General features: G+C 37.7%; 1 protein-coding gene across 1 annotated transcript in view; it reads right to left on the reverse strand.

The window, feature by feature from the left end:
- Positions 1-20,829, reverse strand: part of PDE11A (phosphodiesterase 11A) — a 420,363-nt gene that overhangs the window by 179,174 nt on the left and 220,360 nt on the right. Inside the window, exons 7-9 of the mRNA XM_004267363.3 lie at positions 8,176-8,251; positions 5,739-5,806; positions 4,708-4,800 (exon numbers count right to left, since the gene is read on the reverse strand). Coding sequence (XP_004267411.2) covers positions 4,708-4,800; positions 5,739-5,806; positions 8,176-8,251 — 237 coding nt within the window. The remainder of the gene's footprint in view (positions 1-4,707; positions 4,801-5,738; positions 5,807-8,175; positions 8,252-20,829) is intronic.

Consider the following 20,829-nt stretch of genomic DNA (forward strand, 5'->3'; position numbering starts at 1 on the left):
GCTATGCTAGAATACCCCAAAAGCCCAATCAGCATGTCAACTGTGAGACTTTTCTTTGGGCAACAGAAAGCAGCAAGTGAAAAGTTGAAGCTCACACTATCGTTTAGTTGGTCTTTACTGGCTATTCAAAGAAGTTCAAGAAATTTGGCATGATTATTTTCTTAGTGCCTTTTTAAAAGCCATAATTTGATCATAAATTTATAAACCAGCTCAATAAGAGCCTGGAATTTTCACAGAGAACAGCTTCCAGAGTTTTTTTTTCTTTCTTTCTTTCTTTTTTTAAGTAACTTACGATGTAGTAGTGGCTACAATGGGGAACTAATTACTACATAATCATTTCAAGACAGCAATTAATTTGTGTTTCCTTTTTTTCTTTTCTCCAAAAGAAGTGTTTACATAATCCAACATATTGTCAGTAAAGAAGAATTTACAAGTGGGAACAATTCCATTTCTGCTGATGTGTTACATTTGGCTTTGTAATTGAGAACCTGGATCCATTGTACCTACAAATAAACATGGGTCTTCCCAGGCCTGGCACTTATCATTCAGACAATCATTGGATCATGGTCTGACAGTAACTTGGTCTGGAAAAAATCATTTTGATAGACAAAATAGGATGTTTAAATGAGACTCTGTCTGAGTTTATAGTTGAGACTAACAGGTATCACATTCTAAAGGGAGTGCTAAGGCCATCTAGGCCTTCTATGTAGGACTTGGAAAGAAGATGCCCCTGCCTCCAAGTTAAGGTGCTGGTTTCCCAACTCTGCACTGTGTAAAAAGGGTAACAGTTCATGAGAGCCCCATATTGAGGATTTCTTAGGGTTTCTTGAGAGTTCCTTCCAGAGAACCACTTGTAGGACCTACAGTGTATTTCCCCAGAGTATAGTGTGGGAACAGAGACTGGTACCTGATTCATGCCTAAAATTTCCAAAAGTTAGTGGGCAGGAGAAGAGAGCTGCTTTGCAGAAGACTTGCATTTCAATCTAATGGTTGAAGACATGTGAGTTTTCCCATGGACCAAATGGACCTATGAAAGATACCCAGGCTTAAAAGGACTTTGACATGGAAGCAACCCAAGTGTCTATCAGTAGATGAATGAATGAACACAAGGTGGTATATACTTACGATAGAATATTAACCAGCCTTAAAAAGAAAATTCTGACACGTGCTACAACATGGATGAGTCTTAAAGACACTATGCTAAGTGAAATAAGCCAGTCACAAAAGGACAAGTGATGATTCTGCTCATATGAAGTATCTTGAGTAGTGAAATTCATAGACATAAAGTAGAATGGTGGTTGCCATGTGCTGCATGGAAGGAAGAATGAGGAGTTGGGGGTCAATGGGCACAGAGTTTCAGTTTGGGAAGATGAAAAAGTTCTGGCGATGTATGGTGGTGATGGTTGCACAACAATGTGAATGTACTTAATGCCACTGAACTGTATGCTTAAAAATAGTAAATTTTATGTGTGTCTGTTTTACCACAATTAAAAAAAGAAACAAAAACAGACCCTGACCAAGAGAATTTCCTGGAAGAGTGAGATGATCCCCACAGAGGAAGGGTCTGGATGGGCCCCTGGAAGCCAGGGGCTGAGAGGGGATTATAACCTGTCAGTCAGGAGAGGCAAACCCACATCAGGGATGGCTATCAGGAGATTGCTAGCCCCGAGAGTCCTCTAAGAATTTATAAAAGCAACTCATGATAAAAAGAGAATGCTGATGTCTGATATAGAGGGCCCTGAAACCAACTTAGGACAGCATCAGTCTTGTAAGGCTTTGCCCTCTCATCCAACCTCCTTGCACCTGTCTTAGGGGAGGAAGTGAAGTGAGGAAGAGTCACAAAGCCCACTATGACCCTCTCCTGACCATAGGCTTCTAATCCTGGGCAAGGGAAAAAGCTCAGAGACTATTTAACACCTGAGTATGTCAGAAGAGCTGTGGAATCTACCAGACTTCACTCAAGAGTAGGGAAGATTGATTCAACAGAGTAGGTTTAAAGGAAGAGGGGTGACAAAGAATCAAATGGCATTCTGCTGGCATCCTAGAAGTCTAACTTCTTTAATCACCCAGTTAGAGAGAAATCTCTCCTTGGAGCTTAGAGGATTGCTCACGGAGAATCATCCGTTTCACTTCTCTCCTTCTTCCCCACCTTCAGGAAGCCAGACTGGTCTCTTAATCATCATCTAAGGAAATACCCCAGGGAACACAGTATCTGGGAAGAGGTCCCACACCCAAATAAATAAATAACAATTTTCTACTCATGGCTTATAAAGGGGGAAGGGAATACAGAGGTGCTGCTATGTGGCCAGCAAGACTGTCACTAAAATGACTGCCAGTTCCTCCATCACAGCCCTAGCTTTCCCCTTCTGCAATGTTGATGTGGCAGACCAAAATAATTATTTGTGGCTGCATGCATTCATTTATTCAATACACTTTTATTGAGTACCATTATATATAAAACACCAAAAGGAATAAAAGATAGCTAAGACATGAACATATGCTTTGATGGACGTATGTTCTAGTGGAGGAAAACATACAGACTCACCATTAACTGTAATATAGGTCAAAGAGAGGAACAAATAACCATGAGATTAGAAGGTTTATAGAGAGAAGGTTACATTTAAATTAAGCTTTGAATGATGGGACAATTTTGAGGGAAGATGGCATAATTGGAACAGAATAACTAAAGTGGAGAGGATGTTAGAGCGAAGATCAGAGGGCAGAGAAGCAGGTGGCTGATTTGTAGACTATGAAGTAGTTGAGTTTGTAATTTGCATAGAATACTCTGAAAAGAGAAATGAGGGCCGGGGGCAGGAAGATAGTTTGGTATGAGATTTCCAAGGGCCTCAAAGGCCAGAAGTTTGTACTTTAATAGGTAATGGGGGAGTAATTTAAGGTCTATGAGTGGGTGAATGATGCAATCTAAAATGTGTTTAGAAAGAACAAATAGAAGGCTATTACAATTGCTCAGTCAAGAGGTAATGAAGCCCTTGAGTAGGATGGTTGCCGTGGCAACTGGAAAGGAGGAAAGGGATGGGAGAGGTTTTGGGGAGGTAGAATAAATGGGGCTTGGCTCCTGATTGCATATGCCCTTTCCACACCCTCTGTTTGACCTTCATTCCTTCCCTCTTTTGATCATAAAGGTGTATAATGTGTCCCTTAATACCCTGACTTATATTTCCTGGAAAATTTCTCATCAGTGTTAGGTAAGGCTTCATTTGCAGTATCTATGAAAGACTCCCCAAAGGACAATTCTTGATGTTCAAAATGAAGAAGTAATATTCTACATCTACATTCTTGCTTTAGTTTCTCTGTATTCTAGACTTACAGGTAAAGTTTTACCCCTTTTATCCTAGGATCCTTACTGTCAGGAAATGTAAGCACACATCAGTACATTTCTCATGAAGCTCCTGCTGCTCATGCAAAATGGAAATCAGGATCATAAAAGTAAAGTTATTAAAAATGATAGTGAATTCCTTTCTTTGTTCCATTATTCAGCTTTAGGAGCATCTCTGTTCTCTACGAGCCTCAGAGTATTAATTTTATATATTTAGGAACAAAAGAACTTAACGATATTCGTATTCACGTACAATATTTATAAATACCTAATTCTAACGTACAGATCTATTCAGAAGTTAATGTATACTATAGTATAGGTAGATCTCATTCCAGAGTTTGAGTTCAGTAGCTCTCAACATATCGTTTTTTGTCTTCATAAAATTCTGAGATAAGAAATCCTTCCAGAGGAAATTCCCTGGTGGTCCAATGTTTAGGACTCTGCGATTTCACTGCCGAGGGCCTGGGTTTGATCCTTGCCTGATCCCTGGTTGGGGAACTAGAATCCCACAAGCCGCGTGGTGTGGCCAAAAAAAGAAATCCTTCCAGATATTCTTGCATATGGATTCCTGGGCTAGGGACTGAGGTGATACCACCTGATTATTAGAGTCGAGAGTTTGGTATCTGGTGGGGTAGGGGTTGAGTGGAGGTGGGAGGGACAAAACCAAGATGGCAACACTTGAATTCTGACTGGGAACGCTACTTTTGACACTGGCATAAATAAAGCACACAGAACATACAAGGCCACACAAATAAGTCAGCTTCTGAAAAGTGAGATTGTCACAAGGCTCACAATTGGGCTGGAAATTTGGGAGTGTCAGTAATAATTTTTGTGTCTAAGGACAGAAGGTATCTGAGTTATACAAACAAGGGGGTGTACACTATGAACCCAAATGAACAATTCATGGGTGAGGAGACTGTGACTACATTAGCACAGGGAGGGATGCATAATGACAGAATCAGTTTCCCCCATCTGAGTCACATATCTTCATAGAGAGGTTTTTTTCTTATGGTAATAAAAGTTGTGAATTTCCAGAATATCTATACATATTCAAAATACATTCATAATACATTTTACATCCTGACAAATTCATTTTGGGTCATCTCTTTTAATAATCCTAATATTTAAAATTTAACTGTACATCATACATGGCTGGGCTTCAAGGAATCTGTGAACTCCCTGAAATTATATGTAAAACTATGTGTGTATGTATATTTTTCTAGAGAGGGTCTCTAGCTTTCATCAAACTCAAACCTATAACTCTAAAATGATTAAGACCCAATGAATAGATAATTAAAAATTGAGGACCTTTTTCCCCTCATAAAATCAGGGCTTTTTAGCATAAATTCTGACATAAATATTGTACTTACATCAAGAGCCACAGATTGCTTGGCCCACGACTTCTTCACTTGATCATACATAATTGTATTGTTGATGCCAAGGCCACAAAAGATGACAAAAGCCTAGGAAAGAGAAAGCTCACTAACTGAAAATTGCAATAACTCATTGGCAAAATCTAATATAAAAGCAGGCAGTCATCAGGAATGGGCCTTAAATATAATTTTATTGTATACAGAGGTAGGCCTTAGGGAAATATGTACATTAAAATTCTTAATTACTATTGTCATGTAACAACTTTATCGCTCACATTGCACATGAGAAAAATTATTAATTTAATGTCATTGTGAAGAAATGACTTTAAATACATTTAAAAACGTACAGTCTGTTTAAATGCATTCTTTATTTAGGTTGTGAACTGATTTTAGTAATTTCATCCCATTTAACCAACAGCCACCTCTTTCAGCAGCTAGGCTATAAAATATTTTGGTAAGGAAACCAAGTGAGTGTAAATGAAGTAAATGTTAAGGGGACAGAGGATTCAGATTTAGAACCAATTAGTAAAGAAGCCCTGATGTAGCCTCAACTGGAGAAAAAAAATCATGGGGTTTTCATGTTGGCTACTGGTACAAAGTCTACTAGGAAGCCTGTTCAAGGCTAACCTCTCTAGCTAGAGGGCAGACTGGAGTAAACAGAAGCTTGTAAACATAAGAAAGGTGATGGCAGTACGCCTGGCAGAGCTGGCTAGAGGTCTCATGACTGAACACACACAAACAAGACAAAGATAAGACAACACTTCGGAGAGAAGAGCAAGGCAATTCAACTCTGTAAAAAACAATCAATTAGGGTAAAAACATCTAATTCATGAAAAAAGAGAATCAAATCTTACCTAAACATTGATATATTCTTTAAATCTTCCTTTAAATTTCATCACACTGTCAAAGTATAATGATTAATAAATGTCAAATAATAATTATTTATCCTTCCTAATGGGGGCAAGCTGTAACCAGGAGACTACTGGTGACTCAGCTGTAACCCCTGGTTCACAAATTTATTTTCTTACCTCAAAAAGTCGTTGATCTGCATCATCGAAAGGTTTCCCATCAAGTCTATTTAACACTTGAGCCACTCCTGTGAGAAGAGGTTGGGATATGTGGTCATTTTCGGTGCTGGACACCGTGTTCCTACAATACAGTAAGATGACTCTATCCTCCTTTAAGTGCACACACTCAGCTTAATCCCTGGTTACTCTCACACCTGCTGCCTCCGTGAGAGCAGATCTGAGGTGTACAGGGATGCAGTCTATTTTCCAGCTGTGATATCCAGACCAGGTCTCAGGGAAGCCTGGAGTTCTACCAGGCATCAATCAGATTCCCTAAAAATGGTTTTCAAGATGACTGTGCACAATAATTGATGTATCTGGCATACACATATATACACAATTACATACTTATACACATATACATACTTGAATATCTATAACTGTATGTATATATAAACACATATATACATGCAATATATTAAAAAATTAATTATAAATTAAAAATATATAAAAATATAATGTACATAATTATATAAATATAAAAAATTTTAAATATATATAACTAAATTTTTTTTTCAATTCTCTGAAGCACAGCGCTTGAGTTCAGGCAGCATGGCATAGTGATTAAGAACATAGGCTCTGGAGTTAGACTGTCTTGGTTTGAATTTTCAACTCCACCATTAGTAGTGTTACCATGAGCATGTTACCTAACATTTTTAACACTGAATTTCCTCATCAGTAAAATGAGGATTAAAATGTTAACTGTCTCAGTGAGTTATGAAGATTAAATGAGATAACATTTGATTAATGTTTGGAAAGCATATTGTTCCACACGGAGAGAACATTCAAGAAATGTTAGGAATTATGATACAGTTAACTTTCAAAGCAAGGTTAGTTTTGTTGCCTGCTCCCAATGGGGTTAAACTAGTTTTAACAAATTTAACTTGTGTGTGTCTTCTTTCCAAAGTTCATTTCCAGCATTATACCAGATGTTTGGGGCACGACTATCAAAGCACACAAGTCTAACTGGAAAAATTCAACAATCTTGAAAACCATTCCCTTGTATCCCTATTTAGTATAAACAAAAATGACTGTAATTCTAAAGCATGCTTGTATTTTTTAAAACACCTAACTTCGCATCAGGGAGGTAAGTCGTCATATGCTAGAAGAATGTATAATAAAATACAAAGCTTTTAGTGTGTAACAGGCAAACTACAGTCTTAGTTTTGAAAGAATATCAGATGTTTACTGTTAGAAATGAAATGTAGGACTGCATGTGAGATTGCCATTGGACATCTACAGATAACGTATGGTGTTTCTTATGAAATTTCTCTTCTCTTTAAACTTAAATATTATATATTTTGGGAATTCCCTGGCGGTCCAGTAGTTAGGACTCCACGCTTCCAGTGCAGGGGGCAGGGGTTCTCTGGTCAGGGAACTAAGATCCTGCATGCTGCACAGCGTGGCCAAAAAAAAAAAAACACCTTAAATATATTTAAAATTCTACCCATGATGTAATTCAATGCTTTATACTAGGGGCTCAAATTCTCAAATATTAGAATATACTTTATGTTCAATAATGTACTAGTATTTTCTGCAAATTAAGCAAACTGATGAAAAAATTCTCTTAGAATTCAAGTCTTAACAATATTTACAGAATACTGAATCCTTTGGTAAGTCCAATATCTTAGAGTTTAAGAGGCAACCTTAGGGTGAAGCAAAGAGAGGCAAATAGTTACATTAGTTACCAAATGTATTAGTTACCTTATGTCTCTTAGAAAAATAACACATTTTCATTGTATTTAAATAACTAATGTCTCCATCCTTCTTGACTTTAACAACTGGCCCCTTCTCGCCTAGACTTCTTTCTTAGGTTTGAGATTTTCTAACTGAATTTTCAAGGAAAGGAAAGGAGCAGGGAGGGAGAGAAAAATTGGAAACTGCTTTGGTCCACAATTCCCTTATTCAGGAATTGGACCTATTTTGGAACCATCCAGGCAGAAAGACACATGTACAGTATATGCCTAACAATGCACGTCCTTTCTTCCTTTGCATTTACTCCACGTGTAAAAGCATAGATGTACTAGGAGTTAAGAAGCCCGAGTTTTACTTGGGACTCTGCTACTAACTCACTTTGTGACCTTATGCAAGTCTTTTCTCTCTCTTTGGGCCTCAGTTTCCACAGAGTAAGATAAAAGAGTTCAGTTAGCTGCTTTCTGAAATCCCCTTCAACTTCAAAACGATTGGTTCTTATTTAAAGGCATAAATATTTGTTCATTGTCCTGATTAACACTGATTCATCAGGAGTGTTCACTTACGAGATTACACAAGAGTATGAGACATAAGTTGATGAGTCCTGGACATAAAAAGGGGAACATTTTAAAAAGAGATGGATGTATTTTAAAGTAAATTGGACTTCTTTATAAAAGAAGTTTGAACTATTTAGGTAATGTCTTACCAATTATTTGGTGGTTGCTATTCCAAATAGGTACGCAGAGAACCGATCTTATGTGAAAACCAGATATCTGTTCAGCCTAGGATAAAAGAAATTAACTAAAATTAAATATTATCTACCCATTTCTGACATATAGCTTACCACTCTTCATAACAGATATTTAAAAATAACTTTTAAAAAGACATATTATAATCTAATTGTAATGCATATACTCACCTGTCTCTTTTCATTTAAAACATCACAATGCACATCCCAAGGAAATCATGCCCTAACCAAATATGAATCAACCAATAAACCCTACACCCGCACTACCTCTCCCAATCCCTGCACCCACATAAAGCTGAATGTAAAACTATCTTGATCACAATCACACCACCAGACAAGAATTCTGGCAACTGTTTCTGCTCTGAGTATTTAAAGCATTTTAATTAAACCAGTGGTCAATATTTCTCTTTGAGCACATCTTTTAGTAAAAAAATTGAGTCTATAATGCTGTTATATGTGTATTTACTTTTTTAAAATTTATTGAAGTATAGTTGATTTACAATGTTGTGTTAATTTCTGCTGTATAGCAAAGTGATTCAGTTATACATATGTATACATTCTTTTTTCTAAGATTCTTTTCCATTCTGGTTTATCACAGGATACTGAATATAGTTCCCTGTGCTATACAGTAGGACCTTGTTGTTTATCCATGTATTTACTTTTAATATTCTATATTTCTAACATTACTGATTTATTACATATGTTACAAAATCATATAAAAATAAAAGTCACAAAAGATAAGATAAGATAAGGGTTCAGCAATCTTTCTGTACCCTAACAGATTGTCAGGAGATGATATATATGAAATACAAAAGTATAATTATCAGCATCAGACAAATGTCATTCAGTAACAAGCTCCACTTAATATTAAAACCAATGATCCATATTTGAATTGCTAGATAAGAGCTACTAAAGACTGAAAGGGTGTTAGTGAATTGATATGACCTTGGTTTCTAGTGAGAAAGGTCAACCTGTCATCCCAATCCAATCAGAGAAAAAATAAAACACTAAGGTTCTAGATTATGGTTATTGGGATAAAAGATTTTTTTATATTTTAAAACATTTACTGTAGAAGTTAAGAGCTACATATTTGTTGAAGTTGGAAGTTAATTTATACACCTAAATTTTATATTTGGATTTTTATATTTGGATTTTTTTTTGGTTTTCCTCTGAGGAATTAATTTTTCAGATATCTTCTACTCTTGATACCAGTATATTAGTTTGTTTTTTAAAGTAATTTTTTGATCTTTTCCTTGAAATCTTTCCCTATTCCTAGCTCATGAAGATATTCTCCTATTATTTCCCTAGAATCTTTATTGTTTTAACTGTTACTTTTAGATTTACAATCCAACTGAAAATAATTTTTGAGTATAGTGTGAGCTGAGAGTCAAGATTCTTTTTTTTTTTTTTTCTTGGTGGATATCCAACTGGACCAGAACTAATTCTGTGGGGCAGGGGAAATGCCTCTCCCCACCACTATCTGGTACCACTTTTTTCATTAATCATGTGTCCATATATGTAAGGATCTGTTTCTGGACTCTGTTCTACTTCATTGATTTATGTGTCTACCCTTATACCAATACCATACTGCCGTGAATAATAAAGTCTTATAATACATCTTGGTATCTGGTGGTGTAATTTCTCCAACTTTTTCCATAAGATTTTCTTGACCATTGTTGGCCCTTAGAATTTCCATATTAATTTTAGAATCAACTTGAAGTACACACACACACACACACACACACACACACACACACACACACACACTGCTGAGATTTTTATTAGGATTCTATTGAATTTATCAGTCAATTTGGGAGAAATTTGACATATTTACATCATTGAGTCTCTCAATCTATAATATCCCTCTATTTAGAGTTCTTAAAAATTTCTCTAAGCCAACTTTTATAGTTTTCTATGCAGAAGTCTTACATATAATTTGTTATATTTGTACCAGGTGTTTTAAAAGTTTGTGTTATTATAAATGGTATTATTATTTTCTAATGCTTTTAATTGACATATAGAGACATAATTGATTTTTGTATATTGAACTTGGATCCATCAATCTTGCTAAATTCAATTATTAACTTTAATATCTGTAGTGCTTTGGATTTTCTAGGCATATTATCATGTCATCTTACTCTTCAATTCTATGCCTCTTAATATGTGATTTTAGATCATGTGATTTTTTTCTTTTTCCATTTGTTAAGAGCATAAATTACATCAATTGATTTTTGAGAATTCCAGAAAAAAACAAAAAAAGCCAAAAGCCTGGACATAAATCATTCATCAATGCACTCTTTCATTATATATTTATTTACCACCTCCTATGCACCAGACACATTGCTGGGTATTAAGGATACAAAAATGAATTCAAACAGTTATTACCCTTGAGGAGCTCACAGTCTAGTCAAGACAGAAGTAGTTAAGATAAAATAAGTGTCCAAGTAAAGAACGTTCAGAATACCACAGAAAAGCCAGCAACTGACTGTGTTTAGAGAAATCTGGAGCAGTTTTACCTCCTTAAAAGTGGGTCTTCAAAGATGAGGGTGACAATGATGATGACAAGATAACATTTACTAGATGCTCACTTGATATCAGGCACCTTGTTCTGCACTTTCACATGCGTTATTGCATATACTTACTCAAACAACCCTATGAAGTAGGTACTGTTAACATCTTCCCTTATCAGATAAGACCTAGAGAGACTGACTGCTTTGAAAGTGGAAAGATTGGTTCAAAGGAAGCCAATCACAAACACATCCATCAAAGTTATCTTCCAAAAGAACAAAGTGGTTTTCTTCCTCTCCCTAAGGAGAGAGTCTGAATAACAGCAATGTCAGTGAGCACAAAGAGAAGGAAGTCAATTTTAGAGAGGCCTGGGAGGTGTAATCTATAGACTTGGGCTGGCCTGAGTAGCACTAGGATGCTTGGGTGTGTTTTGTTTTGCTGAGGGTCATACACAATTGTCGGCGGTCCCGCCCCAGCACTGAGCAGTAGGCACAATTGGCTCTGCCAGCTCTTGGGACAACTGTAGCCCCTGTCTAACCTCTCCCGGGAAATCTGAAGCAGCTGAGGGTAGAGGTCACAGTGCAAGAAGAAAGGGAACATGCACTGAGTGACAGAAACAAGGAGAGAGACAGCCTGAGAGGCTTGGTGGTGACAAAAATAAACCTCAGGCTCTTTGTCAGTGAAGTAAAAGATAATTTTGCTTACCAAAACATTAGTGTAGTTTCCCAAAAGAATTTTTGTTGTAGGGAGGTAGGAGTATGTGTTCTCCCATCCCTACAAAAGATAATATTGAGGTTCCTGGTTTGAGGAAGGGCGGTGGAGCTCCTTGAGGTGGGAAACACAGGAAGTTTGAGGGAAATGATTCCAAATTCAAGCTGACACACATTACAATTGAGAGGGCAAGGGGAAGGGAGAGTGACGAAGGAGCCCCTCATATTAACTGTGTGGGTAAAATCACCAAGAAAGAGCTCGTCCAATAAAAAGACAAAAAGGATGAAAAATTGAATCTGAGGGGACACAATATTTAGGACAGGAAAAAGAAGGCAGGATGGAAAAGAACTCCAAAGCTCATATTCTTCAGCTCAGGCTTTATAGCATTCCTAATGTGTGAACACATTGCTAACAGCCTTTCTGGAAATAGATTTATTGACGTGTATCCAGAGTCTAAGAAGTACAAACACCCTTTGCCTTATCAATTTTATGTCTAGGAATTTATCCTATGGTAATTATCATAGCTATGCACAAAAGTTTACGTATAAAGGTATGAATCATAGCATTATTTATGATAATGATATATCAGAAATAACCTGAACATTCCACTGGAGGGAGTTGGTTAAGTAAATCATAGCACAGTAGAATATCATCCATCTAATTAAAATCATGCTATAGAAGAATATTTGTAAACAGGGAAAATTGTAATACATTAAGTGATAGTAGTGTGGGCATCTGTGGGTGTACAAACATATATTACATACATTGGAAAATCCTGGAAAAATTATAACCATAATAGTTGCCTTTGAATTGTTTGTCCATGGGAGTTTTTGTTTGTTTCTTTGCTTTTAAAATAAACTTTATTTTTTAAAAACAGTTTTAGGTTCATAACAAATGAGGCAAGTACAGAGAGTTCCCATATACCCTCTGCCCCAACACATGCACATCAACACCCCTCACTATCAACATCCCCCACTAGAGTGGTACATTTGTTGCAACTGATGAACCCACACTGATTCATCATTATCATTCAAAGTCCATAGTTTATATTAGGGTTCACTCTTGATGCTGTATGTTCTATGGTTTTAACAATTTTATAATGACATGTATCCACCATTACAGCATCACACAGAGTAGTTTTACTGCCCTCAAAATCTTCTGTACACCACCTATTCATCCATCCATCCCTCTGGCAACCATTAATCCTTTTTTCATCCAGCCCTATTGAGGTATAATTGACAAAACTGTAACATATTTAAAGTGTACAACATTATGATTTGATACATGTATACACTGTGAAAGAACTCTGCCTATGGGAGTTTTTTAAACTACTATTTCTATTTTCTAAATTTTAGATAATGAATTACTTGTACACAAGAGAAAAAGTTCTTTTCTAAATAGAATTAGAGGGGAACAACAGTGTCAAATGTTGCACAATAGTCAAACAGGATAAGCGCTGAAAATGGGCTATTGGATTTAGTAACACAGAAGGATAATTGAAGGCAAAGATAGTCAAGGGAAGAAGGAATGGGATCAGGAACAGAAGTAAAGTGGTTAGTTCTGGAGAAGAGGAAGGCCACACTGAGAGAGCAGAGCTAGAGTCTCGCACGGGCTGAGCCCAGGAGGAGGGGAGCGGCGACTGAGGATGTTGAGGGTATTTCTAAGCCATTCCCACTGTGGCTGAGGAAGGGAAGTGGGGCCAGCACTAACTGGCTATGAGCACAGGGAAGAGGGGGTGGTGACGATTAGCAAGCTTGATGAGCCCAACAAGGTGGGAGAGGGGAAGAAAGAAGGATGGCAGAGTATGATGAGAGTGAATTTTCCAATTTTAAGATCATTGAGGCAATCCTCTAGTTGTCTATTTGTGGCAATGGCTGTTGTTTCTGGAAAGATAAAGATTAAAATTCACATTATTAGAGTCCCAAATATTAGACCATATGAGACTAAGCAGCCTTTCCAGGAGGCTACCATTAAAATAAATACATTATCTAGGGGTGCCTAGTTCTTTCCAATTAAAGATGTATATACTAAAAATTTTCCAAGTCTCTATCCTCACTGGGTCTTTCCAGTTAATGGATATAATTTAAGATGGTTTACCTCATGGAGCCATCAAAACGTACTTGTCATATTTTCCAGACTCTCTAAGGCAATCAAAGGGAATGTTAAAAGAATTGGTGATAACGTAATACTACTCATTAATGTGCAATGTGTTTTCTTCCCCTAGAACGATATGTGCAACTTTAATAGTAATCTAAAGTAGTACTTTATCCCCCAAACACCAATCTACCAGTGAGAAATTCTGGTACTAGGACAAGTGAGGGAGGAGATGTTCTGAGTCAGTCCCCTGATTTCCCTGAAACAACAAAGAGGCATTTCTTTATGCCAACCTCATCTGCACATAGGTTTCTAGAACATTGCCTACAAATGATTCCTTAAATTCCTGACGAAAGCACTCCTAAAAAATAACTGACCTTTGGACTTAGAGCCGATGCGTTGTCTTCCACTACCAATGCAGCAAAGTCTGTTCGACTCTTAGAACCATGGCCCCCTATTTGTCTTCACTACCCACAGCTTCCCCATTGTACAACTTATTCAAGTCTTAGTAATCCTCCTAACTTTCCTCACCCTCCTGGTCATCTGGAAATTTTATATCCATTGTCCAATCTTCCCTACCAAATCCCATTCCCGGGAAAGGCTCTCAGCCTGGTTTACACTAAGTATCAGCAACTGAGAGATTACTGGGAGCAAGTGCATTTCAGCCCTACCTCTTAATGGTTCCATTTTCCCACATTTCCCTTTGTAACAGAAGCATAACTGATAGACCAGAAGGCGTTACAAAGAATGGAAAAGGAGCTGTCCTGTCAGGCTAGCACTCAGCATCCCAGATTGCAGAAGTGCTTTGCTGCGAAGATCTGACAGGCGAAAGGGGCTTTAATGCTCTAGGTCAAAGGATCTCAGAGCCTGAAGTCCCATTATCCTTAAGTGCTACAGGACAAGGGTAAGAATTTTTGAGTTGTCTGTAACAGGCTTTAATAAAAAAAATTTTTTTTTTAAATCAGAGAAAGAACGTCACAGGGAAGAATTGCATGGGATTGAAGGGTGACAGAATTAATATCATGACATCTTAGATTTAACTGTGTAACTCTGGGCATCAGCCCCCCATGGCAGAGGAGACCTGGGTGCTGATGGGTTTTCCGCCACTCCTGAATCTGTAACACACAGACCACCAAACCATCCATGAATAAGGCCTGCCCTACTTTTTAGTTATTTTCTGCCATTCCCCTTGCTGAACCTTTCCTATTTAAATGTTGGGTCCAATTGTTCATTTCTGTTGCAGGCAGAAAAGAAACCCTGCATGTAATGGCTCTGAAAATTCTTTCCATAACTATATAAAGGGAAGGAAATACTAAATTAAGTAACAGAATAGTATACCTTATATTGAGTAAATAATAGCTTGTTGTGCATTCGTATACTTGTTTTAAGGTGTTCTTTGATCTAGTATGAAAAAAAAAGGGCAGAAAGCTTCACAGATGATGTGCTAGAGTGTAACTAATTATTGGGAGTTGAGTTCATAAGCACAATGCTGACTAAAAGCAAGGCCAGAATAATTGTTTCATGGTGAAGGTATTTGTAAATAGAGTATGCACTCCAAGAAGCCACCTGACCCAATGTCAGGTCATTTGCAAATGCAGTTTATATACATGCTGTTGGGACAGTCTCAGACAAGGATATTAGTTAGAATAAAATCCAACCAACACTCCTTGCTGACGAGGGCAACAGAAAGTAATCCATCTGAATTCCCCAAAGATACAGCAAGACAAGTTAGTTTACTTAGATCTTGCATTATTTCAATTCTGGTTTTGAGTAATAGTTTATAGTTTTTAGAGGGCTCATAATAGCCTGGTAAAATATAATTTCACATAAGATATAAAAGGTCTAACATTTTAAAACATCTTTATAATTTTGCCTAATTACAAAAACAATATATGCACTCGTGAAATTTTCAAGTTAAACCAAAATCAAAAGCTGTAATCTTGCCATCTCTAGAGATAGCAACTATTAACAGTTTGGGATAAGTTCTTCCTGATCTTTTCCTACAAATATGTAATATGTTCATACATCAATTTATAATATTCAACAATATATAATTATTCATAAATAACACAGATAATATATTCAACAATATTGAACAATATTCAATAATAATGCTTATTAGATGTTGGGGATACATCAGTGAGCAAAACCAATAAAATTCTCATCTTCTTTGAGCTTACATTCTAGTGAGAGAAGGCAGATGGTAAACAATACAAAAAAATACATAAATAAACTATATGTTAGAAGGTATTAAAAATTATGGGGAAAAAATAGAGCAGGATAAAAGGGATTAGAAATACCAAGGGCACCAGACCTTACTAACAGGTAACATTTGAACGATGACTATAAAGAGGTGAGGATGTGACCCACGCAGACATTGGAGAAAGAGTATTTCAGCAGAGGAGTAGCCAGTGCAAAGGCCCTGAGGTAGGTGTATGAGTGGCATGTTCTAGGAATAACAAGGAGACTGGTGTGGGTGGAGAAGTATGAATGAAGGCTGAGGATAGAAAATGAGGTGACATCGTGTAGGGCACTGTAAACCTCTGAAAGAATGGTGAGTTTGGATTTTACTCTAGTGAAGTAAGGAGACTATGAAAACTTTGTGAGCTGACTTGTGATACAATATAACTTAAAAATTTAAAACCCCTGGTATTGTATTGAGAAAAGAGTGTGGAGGGGAAGAGCGGAAGCAGAGAAGTAGATTAAGAAGCTAAGACCATGAAATGGTCCAGAGATGATGGTGGCTTGGACCTGGGTGGTAGCAGTTGAGTGGTGAGAAATGGTCAGATTTTGGATAAATTTTGCAGGTAGAGCCAATTATACTTCCTGATGAGTTAGATGTGCAACACGAGAGAATCATGCCTATAACATTTTGGCACAAGCATTAGGAAGAACTGAGTTGCCTTAACAGAGATAGGGAAACAGAGGAGCAAGCTTAGCAGAAAAGATTGTAAGTTCTGTTTTGGACATGTTAAGTTTGTTGTCTATTAGAAAAATATGTGCATATATATGTATATATACCCACATATATTATTCTATACATACTTTTAAACATTATTCTAAACATACTTCTCTATGACTTGCTTTTGTTCTTGTGGACATTTTTTCCATATCAGGACATACAGATCATCTCATGGGATATTTTGTACGGACTCAATTTTGGTCTTTATTATAGTGTTATAGGCAGAATTCTAAAGATATGGCCTCTAAGATTCACACCTGCCCACCCTTTACTTTGTACAAATCTGGTATAATCCCCTCCCCTCGGGTGTGGGCAGGACTTGTGAATGTGATAGGACTGTCAATTCTTTGATTAGGTTATGTTATAAGGCTGTGATGGGACAGCCTCTCGTGTGTCACTCCTGACATTATGTAAGCCTCTGTGAGAGCCAACTGGAGTTTCTCCCTTTGGCTTTGAAGAAGTAAGCTGCCAAGTTGTGAGAGGGTCATATGGCTAGTAGTACCTGAGGGCAGTCTCTAGGAGCTAAGAGAGACTTTTGGCCAGCAGTCAGTAAGAAAATGGGAAGCTCAGTCTGTAACTGCAAGGAACTCAGTTCTGCCGACAACCTGAATGGGTTTTGAAAAGAATGCCAGGACCAAATGAGAACGCCACCTGGCCACCTCCTTGCTTTAGGCCTTGTGAGACCCTAGGCATCATGCCAGACTTCTGACCTACAGAAGATAATAAACAGGTGTTTGCCTTAAGCTGCTGAATTTGTAGTGATTTGTTACACAGCAACAGAAAATTAATATACATGATATTCCTGTCCGTGTCTTTAGGAGCCAAGCATGAATACCCCTACCACGGAGCAAATGACTGATTAGACTACAAAACCCACTAGCAATGATAACCCATGAATGTGAGTGTTTCTTGAGCCACTATGAATAAATATAATCAGTTATATTTAGTCAGTCTTTTCTGTCTTGCATCCTTTTTGAGGACTGCAGAATCTTGTAAGAGAATTAGCATACAGTGATCTTCATAAGGCTGCAGAATGTAAACCTCAGAAATTTGGTTCTGGCTTTGTGACTATCTTATATAACCACTCTGTCATAATTTTCCACCCATTAACCAAGGAGTTTGGCCTTAAAACTATGCATGCTATCAAGCCCAGTAGGTACCTCTCTAGGAGTCAAACAGGCAGACAGAAGGCAAGTAATCACTGTGCCTCACTGCTAAGTCGTTCTGTTCACCACAAGGAGGGAACACCATTAAATATTTAAAACAATCACAAAGAGAACACACAGCAGGTAAACAACTATGATTACTTGCCCCGTAGCCCTCACAGCAAGTGCCTGGGATGAGGTTTACATCACATTAAAGACACCGCTTTGTAGCTTCTATCAAAAGGAAGACCAAGGGTTTCACAACTGAGATTTCAAAATAAGGATCGTTCTCTTGCTGCATATCTTTGGGCAGAGTTTCTGAGGACTTACCAGAAGTTACCACAAGGTAGGAAAGACACAGAAATGAGAAATGCAGTTTCCACTTTGTATAGCCAAAGCAAATGTTGATGGAATAAATTCTCTCTTATTAGGCACTGGCTTTTAGCCTTATGATTTAAGGACTGGTGGGCTGCTTGGGCCTGGGCAGTATAGCCAGCCCCTAAAATCCGATCATACCTAAATGTGCTTGGGTAACCTGGCCCCTGGATGACTGGCCAGCCACTCTCGTGAAGAGCCAGGGCAGCATATTGCTGGTCTCCGCAGGGGAGGATATGGTGAACATCTCCCCAGAGCCGCCCAAGGCCATAGGACATGCATCCAGCCTTATTCACCTTTGTAGGTAACACCTGCTATTGTTTCTCCTCTGACCAGACAGGAAAAGACCTGGCTTTCTTGAAGACCTACAAGTTATCAGATTATTGCCACCATCCCTTTTTTGCTGTCAACAGTCACCCTTTATTCCTCTCTTTGGCTAGAGACTTTCCTCTTCTTTCCTCACTGTGTCTCTGGAGGAAAAGAACATTGACATTGGCTTGTCCATGATCAAGGTCTGCTGGTCTGCAGTTCTGTGTAAAGACCTCCTCATTTAGAGAAAAGGACCTGCTTCTAGCAATCCTTCAAGAACCGAAAAACTAGTCCTCAACCAGACTAAAATCTTCACCTGACATTTATATATTTATAGGACTGCACGATTTACAAAATATTTATATAGAATTTTACTCTTTACATTATGTATGCAAGTAGTATGCCCAAGACTACCCAGCTGGTGAGTAGGGCAGCTGGGACAAAAAGATAGGTCTGCCATACATAAATTGCTACACCAGTGTAGACAGAGGAATGACAGAGTGGTGACTGTTTTCCAGGCAGCCCCTGAGCAGCTGGTCCCCGTGAGAGGCCACTCAGGGAGAGAGAACTGAATTAGGAATCAGAAAGCCCATAGTCTGTTCTGTGCCCTGTCTTGAGGAAGCTGTGTGGCCTTAGGCAAGTCACTTCAGCTCTCTGAGCCTCTGTTTCCTCACCTGTAAATGAAAGAAATCTCTAATATTTCTATTAACTGAAAGTGATATATCTACAGTATGAAACCCCAGAATAAGGCCAATCCACTTTGGGGGGCTCTATCCCAGGTCCCTGCTGTCTAATAAATTGGTGTCCCTCTTCATGTTCAGTGAAGAGAATTCAAACTGCCAGAATTAGTCACTGAGCCATTGAGAAATTTAGGATAGATGCCAGTGCTCAGGATATAGAGTTATGTTGAGAAAATCTATATGAAAAAATAGGAAATGCTTTGAAAAGAATTCCCCATGAAACCTCCCTGCAAATTATCATTTTTGTTAACCAGCCTCAAATTATTCAGGGAACTTAGTGAATGTAGAGAACAAAAAAGCATATAGTTTTCCCAGTGGAGATACCTATTGGAGATAATCCATTAATCCTGGATTAAAAAAAAATGATTTCCTTATATTCTATCACTGATAAACAACTACTTAGTTATGATTACTGGGAGAAATTATGGACCCATATACCAGACTCAAGAAGAGAGGATGTAAACCTTTCCAAGAAGACAGCACAATTCTAAAAGGTACCCTCTGTCTCTAGGATAACTCTAGAATTACCTTTAGTGAAAGGGTGAAGCAATTCCATTTTGTCATTGTATTTTTTTATCTTGAGGGAAATACTTAGTATGTTAATGAAAGATATTATCTGAATTGATTATCTTTATCATATCATCTACACCATCTTATATCAGGCTTGTAAGGAGAAGGTTCAAGCCTCTTAGCTTCTTGAGGGAGAGCTCTGTGGCTCAGTCTGGAGTCTGTTTCATTCATTAATTAACATAAGCAGTTGACACCTGTCACTGAGGCAAAATATTCTTGAAAAGGGAGGAAGCCTAAACAGACAAATAATTTTGTTTTTCCTGGTGTGATACATAACACACACACACTCACACATACACACACACAACATACACACATTTGTAGGACAAATCTATTAACTACCTATATTTAGGCAGAATTCTCTCTCTCTCTCTCTCACCTCCATCTGCGTTGATTAATTCTTTTCCAATTTTTTCCCCCTCAGCATGAGAAGGGGAACATAAAGTAATTTTATATCTCAGTACCACACAAAGAGAACATGTAAAAATCATGGTATATTGCATCTTCAGATTTGCATTTAAAATCTGGTTTTAGTTGTGTGGTTTTAGTTGTGTGGAAGATTGGAAGCATTTTAGGTGGAAGGTCAAGAAATAATGATGGTCTAGGTACTAGGGAAGAAAGTGACTTCACAAAATGGTCACTAGTTAAACTACCACAGTTTACTGTCTTCAGACATCATTGCCGCTAACTACTGGATCAGGGCAATCAGCAATTTTTATGCTCAGTCCCATAGAATTAACTGTTGCATTTTTGCTCGAGAGCCCACAACATTCTTTTTATAGATGAGCGGGCAGGCTGTCTTACTGGAATGGACTGTAAGTGTGGAGGAAGATGTAAAATGGCTATATCGCTAATCAGGAAGAGATGTGGTAGGAGTCTGCCTGTAGACATAAGGATATGGGCTATTCAGGCTCACTATATTGTATCAGCAAGAAGTATTCTTGAGACATATACTGTTTTTCTTAAGAAAAAAAGTAATGATTGGTCAAGAACTTTTTATTCCCTGTTAAAGGTGAAGATACCTGTAGCCTATGACCCAGCATGTCACTCTCCTAGGTACAGACACTACAAAAACTCTTGCACACGTGCACTTGGAGACATGGACAAGAATGTCCTTGGCAGTTATGCATGTAACAGCAAAACACTGAATCCAAATGTCCATCAACTCTGCAGTAATACTTAGAAGCCCTAAAAATAA

This window comes from Orcinus orca, chromosome 7 (assembly GCF_937001465.1).
Source record: "Orcinus orca chromosome 7, mOrcOrc1.1, whole genome shotgun sequence".
Lineage (NCBI taxonomy): Eukaryota > Metazoa > Chordata > Mammalia > Artiodactyla > Delphinidae > Orcinus > Orcinus orca.